Raw genomic sequence first — 10,114 nt, forward strand, 5'->3', positions numbered from 1 at the left:
ATTTATTAAGTAAAACTTAATTTTTATTTACTATATTTTATATTAATGATTTAAATTTAAAAGCCAAGGTAATCTACAAAAATTATTTTCCAGTATTTCATTATTAAAAAATGAATTGACCAACAAATTCTGTAAATAAAGCAATGGTTTTGCTTTAAAAATTGGATGAAAATAGTAGAAAACAGAGGCGACACGGAGGACCTGAAGACGGCAGCACAGCCCGAACAGAGGCGGGATGGTGGCAAGCACCACGTGAAACTGAAGAGAGAGCACATCACGGCGCGAACGAAAAGCGCATGATCAGAGAGCGCACGCGAGAGAGAACAGAGCAATAGAAAAAGAAGAAAGGATCAGGGGGAGTAGGGGGATAATGGTTGGCTATTTTAGTAGGGTCTGGTTGTGCTACCGGTGGCAGTTGGACGGAGGTTGCACAGGAGAAGGTAGAAAGGAGGTTGATTAGACTCATTACCTGGGGGTTAGGGTTTTATAGTAGAGATATTTTAGTAATTTTAAATATTTTAATTTTTATTTTTATTTTAAACTAAACAGGATCATGAAATATAACTCAGTTTTATATACTTTACACTAAACATAATGCAGAGAGTTATTTTAATTTCTGTCTCAACGTAAGTGTGAATGATACTGTGATAGAATCTCTTCTAAAGAATAAAATACTAAAGTTAGGATAAAACAATGGTAAGTGGGCTTAAGGGAAAAATCTTCCCTAAATGAGCAGAACCTATAGTTCTGGCTTTACTCTCCAGATGACGGGATGATTCTCTCCATTAAGACTTTAAGAGCTCACATTTTAGTTCATTAATCACTTTTTAAACCCCCTCTTAGACTGTTAGTTACTGGCAAAATACTTTTAATGCAAGATATTTGCCATCAATAAAAATACAAACTTAATAAATTCTTTTGGACCAACATGTTTTTGTTCTTTTTCATTGTCCTGGTTATACCTGAAACAATTTTTAAGTGCTGTCCACTATAACTAAATATAAAACAGAGATACAAAAAAGTTTTTGTCTCTATCACTGCTGAATTTAAAGAACTAACAATATTCTATAGATGATGTATTGAATTAAAAATCAATTATGTGCTTACTTATTTTGTTTAGTATGCAAGAAATTAATTTAATTAAAATTGGCCCAAGAAACAAGAAAACAAGCCTAAATTACATCTGGCCCACTTACACATAAGATCAAGAAAATATTTGTTAATCACAACAACAATTTTTTTTCAAATATAAAAAAAATATTTCAAGTCTCAAATTGATGAAGTGAGCTTATATCCATAACTAAGCCCAAATCGGTGGTTCATGTCCAATTCCTTAAATTAGTTGCTAACTAAGTAATTCAATTCCGTTTGCTTCTTAACCAATTCACCTCACCACCGAAACCAATCTCTCTTCTCTTTGTCCAACCCCATGTGATTTCTCAAAAGAAAAGAAAGAAAAAGAGAAGAGTTAGGACGAAATTAAAGAATAAAAAGGAGTTACCAAATTCAAGCAAGAAAAGAAAGTCAAAGAAGCTAGGACTAAAGGCAAGATCACATGCGTAGAGCAAATTACAAAAAGGAGTTTCCACATTTGCACTTCATTGAAACTTGGTGAAAAAATCTTCTCCTTGCATACACAGAAGTGAAAATTAAAAATATTGAAGATGGTGACAATCTGCTATGAATCAACGCTCAAGAATTAAACTTGGGAATAAAGCAAGAATGAAGGGTTCAGATTGAAGAAGCAATTTGAAAAAGGTTAAAAGAGAAGATAGAAAGTATGGATGCATGTATGGTTAAGTCAATGCTTCTACTCTATCTCTCCTTTGTGAAGCCAATGCTGTTTCTAATTTTTGGGAGAAGAAGTTAAACAAGTGCTGAAGCAAGTTTCAAACTTTAGAAGTTTAACTCTTCTATTAAAGGGATGAATGACCAAGGATTGGAATAAGGAATGAGAGCACAACGTTTGGGTTCCCATAGCATACTGAACTATTCATTCTTCTCCTTCATGATTCTTATTGAATATCTCTTTTTCTCAGTCTAGTCTTTTTTTTTTCAATGGTAAAAAGTATAACAGTGAGGTATGTAAGAAAAAACAATTGAGTGGAAAAATGTAAGAGAGTTAGATTTGGAGAAAAAACTTTATGTTTATTTCAGAAATTTTTTGTAAGTTTTTCTATTTTGTTGTCATGATCCTGAAGAAATTCCCTTATAAGTTGGGTGGACACTTTACTGTTGAAAACTAGGGTAAGTTCCTAGTAAAATCTGGTTTGAGTTAGAAACTGGATTTGTTCCAGATAGGATTAGGTAGAATCCTAAGAAAAATTAGAATTTGTAATCTTGTTCAAATATAGTGAAATTTCGTCATTGTTGTAATGGAGACTGGATATAGGCTACATTGCACTGAGTAGATGAACTATGATATATTTCTGTGTCACTTTTCTTTCTCTTCCCTGTTTCTAGTTCTGCACTTTAGGAGACAAAACAAAATTATCTCATGATTATTCTATCCGGCTAAACTTCACAGTAATACATCCTACACATAATTCTGTTTTGACGACTCCTTTGACAAGAGACAAAATAAAATAATATCCTATCTTCACATGAAGCAGCACTCCAAAATCTAGAAGTTCCATCCAACTCCAAGATTAATCAAGCAAAGTAAAAAGAATTCAAAATTCAACCCCTCATTCTCTTAGACACTGATATCCATCAATCTCTATTGTCTTAAGAGACACACACACCTCAACGGATGTCATTCTGTTTGAATTCAAGATCTTCAACCATATTTCATTACTAGTACAAACAGCACTATTTGACGATACCTTTTCATGTTTTCATTAGGTGTTAAGCTCCAATTTCTTCTCTGCAACCATTCTCTCATCAAAATTTCATCTTCAAGACTCAACATCTATTAGCTTTTTGGATTGACTATATCATACAAGGACAACCCTAACGGCAAGCCATGTTCACTCTTGGTGAATCTAATCAACACAACCATTAGCTTCTCTAAATACCTTAATAAGTTGGAAAAGGTCCAACCATTATCTTAAGAGGAGATCCCTAATGGAGGCTATAAGAGCATAATGAGTAATAAGTAGGTAGATGAGCATTAGAGACATTAAACATAACACAAGCATGATAACTAAGCTTAACACCATCTTTGACAATAGTAAGGTTCCAAATTTAAATTATCTATATTAATTACCTTTTGAATTAAGAGTAAACCATTTTTTTATAAACAAGCTAATGACATCAAAGGTAAAGAAGTATTAGAAAATGCAGGTGTGCAAAGAGATTATTAGAAGTTCAAAATCATTAGAACTCAGCAGTCAACATCACATAATAAAGGAACCAAAAAACAATATATTGGATCTACATCAAACAGTTTGGATCCCTTTTTTCTTTTCCATTCAATATATAATACAAATGATCCTGAGAATACAATAGGTGGGGCAAAGAATGCAAATCAACAAGTATTATGTACACAAAAAGAGAGAAACAAATCAAGAAAGGCAAAAAGATGAGTGAATAGTATTGTTATCTCATGAGAACCGAAACACTAATCTGAAGAAAAGAATATTTCTCCTACCATCAGCCATTTCTTCTCAAAACCTCTAACTACAAAGCTGAGTACACAATTGTTGGATCTTGGAATCTGTTGGATTTTGCATGTAGTATACGCCGGACTTACCGTTGCTTGAGCATGTTACGTTCAGCTGGTTGCCGAGCTGGGTTGTCTGCAATTTTGGTTTTACAACAACATCAATATCCAAGACAAAACCACAAAACACATAATCACAGCAGCATCATGACATATTAAATGGTTAAAATCAAGAGCAGAGCCATCTTTGATCATAAGAGGTACTTTGTAATGAAAATATTTGTCTAGGTAATGGATAATGATCATATGGTTCTACGAATTCTTTAGAATTCATAATACAATAAAGTTGTTTAAGATTGCCTCAATTCTTTGAAAAGTTTTGAAAGCTTTTCAATGTCAAATCAGGAAGTGAAAAACCGTTATGTTTTTACTGATATTATTCAAATAAATGAAGTTAGTCATTGTTAGTTAACTAGTCTATCATCATTAGATCATCCTTTTGACCTTAACTCATTATTTAGTAATTATATGTATCACGCACTTGTAAATAACTGATGTCATCCCTAACTTTGCATCAATTCACTTCAATCAATTTTTATTCATATACTCATCTATTTACATGAAAGGGAGTTAAAGATGCATTAACAACTCATAAAACAGTGAGTATTTTTATATTGATTTTTTTTTAAAAAAAAAAAAAGGAAGAAAAAGAATAAAGTCAATAGGTCTTATAATAAATGTCATTGAGATATTATGCCTTTGAGTTTTGAGTAAAGTTCATTACCGAACAAGATGCGGCCTTTGTGTTGCAGCTCCATTTTGAAGTTGGGACACAAGACAGATAATGGCACCAGGAGCAGTGATCATTTGCATCAACACCATGAAGAAGTGCAACCAGGCCAACAGAAAGTCTATCACAGACAATTTAATATAAACAGAATTAAATTCAGAACTAGAGAACTGGGTGAAAAGAAAAGCATGGATGCATTTAAGATGAGTGCCTAGACAGAAGTTGCAATGTAGTGACAAACACCGGGTTTCACATATACATGCATATTTTAGTAAAGGATGGATTTAAGTTTAGTACTAACATTAGATTGCTTTGTTTTGTTAGAATAGAAAATTCTTTTAGCAGATCCTGGCTATGATTCTCCCTGGTTAGTCCTCGTTCAACTTAAGAATAGGTTCAGGAGATGTAACTAAAAATCAATTATTAACGATTGTCGCAGAGGCACCAAACAGAGAACAGCACTAATACCTGAGGATTTCTGCCATGGTTAGCTTCAGTTTTGAATTCTTGTATAGTATTATTATTTAAGCAACTAAATGATTTGATCGCTCTTGATTAACTAAATGAGCAATGCATCCTTTATACACAATACAGCTAGTAACAACTAGTACATAAGTTTGCTCCTTTTCTAACAAGATTTTGTTGGGGGACTCAACTAAAATACTTCCTAAACCTTCCTGAAAGCATTACTTTACAACATAATTTTCATAACTGAGATTAACAAGGACCTGATAGCATGTTTTGTTTCCGGGTTGGAATCCTCTAAATGATGGTTCGGACAAAAGCCCCTATACAGTAGCTTTGATCTCAAACCATGGTTTTAAAAATTTTAACCAATATCCAACTATGTAATAAGCTTCGGAAGATGAAAAGAAAGGACAAACTATCATTTTTAATGCTCCTTAAGGTACTATCTGTTTTGCTGACTTCCTTATACAGTTTTCTAGCTGGAAATCAATGACCTAGCATTTATAGATAATAATAGGAAAAACTTTCCAAGTTAACCATTATGTTTAAGCCGCTCTCAATCAAATTGGGTCCTCTTCGACCCTCTGAAGCTCAAATAGTCACAGTAGCTGTTCTTATTCAACACTAAATCAATTTAGCTATTCTTTAACACATGTAGACAAATATCTTATTAATAGCCGGAAAAGAAACTTTGGTAAGAAATAAATAATTGTAAAACTGTTTACTAAGCAATGAAGAATGTAAGATCATAAAAGTTTTAATATCCAATAAACTATAAACGGAATTTAAGATTTAGAAAGGTTTTGTATCCTTGTTTATATTCTGCCTACAGAAAATAACTAGGTTCATCAATTCTCCATGATGAATGTCTTTTCCTAATTTCCTTTTAGTGCAATAGAAACCAAAACAAAACCATTCACAAAAATGAACCAACCCAGATAATTGAATTGAGCCCTGGTCTCATTATCTATATAAATATGGTAAATATTGTTCAACTATTTCCTTTTCAGATACTTATGCTAGAGCAACTTGATCTAAGAAAAAGGTTACACTTCAGATGCTTACCCAGCAATTATGATGACCAGTGAAAGGACCCATAATATGCATTGATACTTCTTGAATTTAGGCTTAGTTCGTCCTGGAGAATATTGTATCGGAGCATATCTTTGGTTAACCCACCCGAACTGTGGGCGTATCAAAAACACAAATCCGAGAAGAAATCCGGTGAGAAAGCCGCCAATATGGGCAAAATTGTCCACATGTGGGAGAATCCCCACTGCTAGGTTGACGACAATGATGACAACAAGGGTGAAGAGTGCTGCTAGCTGCACACGACAGGATGCCATGATTGTCAATATTTTGCTTTAAAGAGCACAAATCTATCCCCTTGATTAAGATACTCATAGTTCAAATTTGATACATTCAATAAGCACCTTATTATCATATATAGACCAGTTAGTAATGAGTTCTGAAAGCATGCCTCCTAGCAAACCAAAAAGTGCACCGGAAGCGCCAACAGAGATGTTTGACTGAATGAAAAGTGCAGAAAGCAAGCTCCCCCCGAATCCAGAAATGACAAATAGCAACCCAACAAGCACTGTAACACAGGAATTGGTCAACAATTTAGAGATAGCACAAATAATAAAAAATCAAATCAGGAAATCAAAGTTCCTGGAGGACACCCGAAATCGAAGGAACTGCATTTTGTACCATTTTGATCAATTTATCAGATGAGAAACAGTACTGTATTCACATTATTCCTCAAATCAGATATTTGAATGTTAATACTTATAATTTGTGACTTTAAGTCCAGGCCCCAGAGACCATCATGTGAAGTCTTACTCTTAAGGCTGGTCTTAAGCTGTATTTGTTGACAACTTTTGAAAACTAATCTTAGTACTGTCTTTTGCCTTATCTATATACTTCTCTACTCAAAACCATGGAAGAAGTACAAACCTAGAGTATCAGAATAAGAGAAGGCAAAACTCATCAGAAAAAAACATCTTTCACTTTTATCACTCAGACATCTATTCTATAACAATTAAGGCTCTCCACGTTTTTTGTCTTAAAACCTGATGATTGCAAGGTACAGAAAACGGAGAAACAAACAAATAAATCCAAGGTCTTAGTAATTTTGAATATGTTAAACATACCGAATCCAAATTCCTGCTCAAGCCGAATGCCAATGATTAGAATACCCAACATGTTTGCCAACAGATGGAAAACACCACCATGAAGCCACATACAAGTGATGAGGCGCCAACCCTGGTGTCTATGAACCACTCTATCCACATCAAGAGCCCCCATCTTCTGAAGCCTAAGAAATCATAAACAAGCACCAATTCCTCAACCACAGCAACAATAATCCCCAATTTATTTAAGAGAAAATAACAAAAGAAAACCATAACAGCAATATTACAGCAACAATTGCCATTGCAGATTGCAATTTAAACAGTTTGATTGCATAAATTAAGTTTGATATATAAAATTTTCATAAGCAGTGAAAATTTTCATAAAAGAGTTTGATATATAAAATTACACATGAATCTCATCCACAAAAATTTTCATCAGTTTAGATTCTCTCATCCATGTAAATTTCCACTCAACCCTATCATTATCCCAATCAAACATAACCTAAATTTCATGCCAACAAAGGGGGGAAATGAAGACAAAAAAAAATAAAAAAAAAAAAAAAAAAAAAAAAAAAGAAGAAGAAAAACGCACGTCAATGATGAAGGTCCCAAGAGGGGATTCTCTTTGAAAGGCTGAAAGGAGAAGCGGCCCAAGAAGGTGGCAATGCAAGAAGCAGAATTCTTGGGGCAGTTATTGACATACATGGTGATAACGAACACAACGGTGTTTGCAACAACGAACAAAGGTATCAACCATGGGAACCACTTCTTGTAATGCTTCACCTCAATGAATGATCCAGCTGGTGCTGGTGCTGGTGCTGGTGGTGCTACCTCCACTGGGTGCACCGTATTGTTGTTGCTGTTGCCGCTGGTTCTCTTAGAGTTGACCCTTATGTGGACTTCTTGTGGTGAAGGTGGCACTTCAGCCATGAGTCAAATGCAAAGAGAAAGTGTTAGTTGGTGGTGTTTCAGCCAGAGATTTTTTAGTGTGAGAATTGAATTTGAATGGAGATTGTGTTTTGTGTAAGAAGAAGAAGAAGAAGAAGAACTTGAAGATGAAGAGACAAAGGATTTCGGGTTTAGCTCACCAACTTTGCTTGTGCGAGTGGGACACTTGTTTGAGAAAGAATATTTATAGAATTCGGGAAACAATGGTCTTATTATTTTTAGAAGTAAACTATTATTTTTTTCCAGAGTAAAGACCCAATTAGGTTATTTTCTATTTTCACGACAAAGCGATTCCTATCTAAAAAAAAGACACTTCGACTCTCAATCTTTTTATTTTGGGACAATACGATTTTTTTAATAAAAAATTCATTAAATAATAATAAAATTAGTTTTGTAAGAGTTTTATTTATATTTTGTGGGAATTTTTCCACAAAAATCTTTTTAATAATATAACCAATTATTACCACTACTACCATTATCTTTTTCATCCTCATTATTATCACTCATACCTCTATTATTTCTATTGTATAACCATACTTTATCATCATCATTATCTCCTCTACCGTTATCATCACCAATACTAATATTATCAACATTAAAGTTTTCTTCTTTCATTTTTTATTCGATGTTATTTTTTTTCCTTTAAAAGGTATTGTACTATAATTAATTTTTGGAAAAGTATAGGTAACCAACAATGTTTTTGAACAATGTGTAAACAATGTGAATTAATAGGGTTAAATGAGTAAATTTGATTAGTAGCATTAAATTAGGATGTAATGTATTTTTATTTGATTGGTGGTTGTTCATGTTGTTCAAAATTTTCATTGTTCCCCTAGCACTCCCATTAATTTTTTTTGTGGCATCATTTTTATCAATAATTTTTCTTCACTTAACCACCATTGATAAATGAATTTTTTTAAAATAAAGTTATTAATAGTTTGTGGAGGTTTAAAACTCCCACAAAATACAAATAAAATCCCACAAAACTAATTTTTATTATTATTTAATGAATTTTTTAACAGAAGAACCGTATTGTCCCAAAATAAAAAAGTTGAGGGTCGAAGTGTCACTTTTTTTTGGACAGGGATCGCTTTGTCCTTCGTAAAAATGGACAAGGACCGGATTGGGTATTTACTCTTTTTTTCCATACAAATTGTGTACGCTTATAAATTTACTCACAAAATAATAAAATTAAAGTTGTATCTATTAATGGATTTTGTATGATAAAATTATCTAAATTCTAAAAAATTATTCAAAAATCTTAAACTACTCTTGTTAACTTAACCTAACCCATCATAATTTTTAAAATCGTCACTAAAATTTTTCTTTTTCAACTTTTATCCACATCTATTACAATTGTCGGTACTAATATCACCACAATTATCACCGTTGTTGCCTCCTTCTCTACTACTATTATCCTCCCAATAATTTAGTTTTACAAGAACGTGAAAAGGCCAATTTCTAGCACGAATCCAACTTTAATTGCGCTGTGAATCCTATTACGTGATATCATACCATGCCAAGAAATTGCAATTTTGAGCTTGTTCCTATGCATCCACACATCATTGTTCTTTTTTCAGTTCCAAATCTACATCGTCTCCTCTCCCCTCGCTCGCAACGCGAAGAACGATGTTCTTGACACGGCCACCGCAATCCTCAACAACCCGAGGGGAAGTGATTCAGATCCAGACACAGAAATAGAAACTGCTTTTTCCTTCAGCAAGAATGCCGACAAGAACATATTCCTTAATGCTAAATTGGTGTGCTACAGAGGCAGCATCGAATTGAACGCGAACATACAACAGATGTTGTTGTTGCCTTTGGCGGAGTTATCGATCTGGAGTGATTTGCGCAACGCCTGACCATGGGCTTTTGCCGGCATGGCACGACGGCAAACTTCTTCGATCCATCATTGGCACTGGTGGGTTAGGTTAGGATAAGTTAGGTTAAGCTAATAAGGGTAATTTGAAATTTTTAAATAGTTTTTTAGGGTTAAGATAGTTTTGTTGTATGAAACCCATCTTTTTTGGGTACAACTTTAATTTTATTGTTTCGTGGGTATATTTGTTAGTACACAAAACTTTTATGGTAAAAATGAGAGTTTACTCTTATTTATATTTTAGTAAAGTATATTTTTTTGTAGTTCAATTTTGTTATAAATATTTTTTATTT

General features: G+C 33.4%; 1 protein-coding gene across 1 annotated transcript; it reads right to left on the minus strand.

The window, feature by feature from the left end:
- On the minus strand, positions 3,347–8,111 carry LOC107625580 (RHOMBOID-like protein 1). The gene is made up of 6 exons (XM_016328255.2): positions 7,587–8,111; positions 7,016–7,179; positions 6,296–6,459; positions 5,928–6,187; positions 4,389–4,515; positions 3,347–3,740 (listed from the first exon to the last, which is right to left on the minus strand). The coding sequence occupies exons 1-6, from the start codon at positions 7,922–7,924 to the stop codon at positions 3,618–3,620; spliced, it is 1,176 nt and encodes a 391-aa protein (XP_016183741.1). The 5' UTR covers positions 7,925–8,111; the 3' UTR covers positions 3,347–3,617.

This window comes from Arachis ipaensis, chromosome B02 (assembly GCF_000816755.2).
Source record: "Arachis ipaensis cultivar K30076 chromosome B02, Araip1.1, whole genome shotgun sequence".
Classification (NCBI taxonomy): domain Eukaryota; kingdom Viridiplantae; phylum Streptophyta; class Magnoliopsida; order Fabales; family Fabaceae; genus Arachis; species Arachis ipaensis.

Excerpts from the sequence above, each read along its gene's own strand:
- LOC107625580 (XM_016328255.2), bottom strand. The coding sequence starts at position 7,924 with ATGGCTGAAGTGCCACCTTCACCACAAGAAGTCCACATAAGGGTCAAC. Across the intron at positions 7,180-7,586 it reads TTGGGACCTTCATCATTGAC|GCTTCAGAAGATGGGGGCTC; the intron begins GTGCGTTTTTCT and ends ATGATTTCTTAG. Across the intron at positions 3,741-4,388 it reads CAAAGGCCGCATCTTGTTCG|ACAACCCAGCTCGGCAACCA; the intron begins GTAATGAACTTT and ends CCAAAATTGCAG.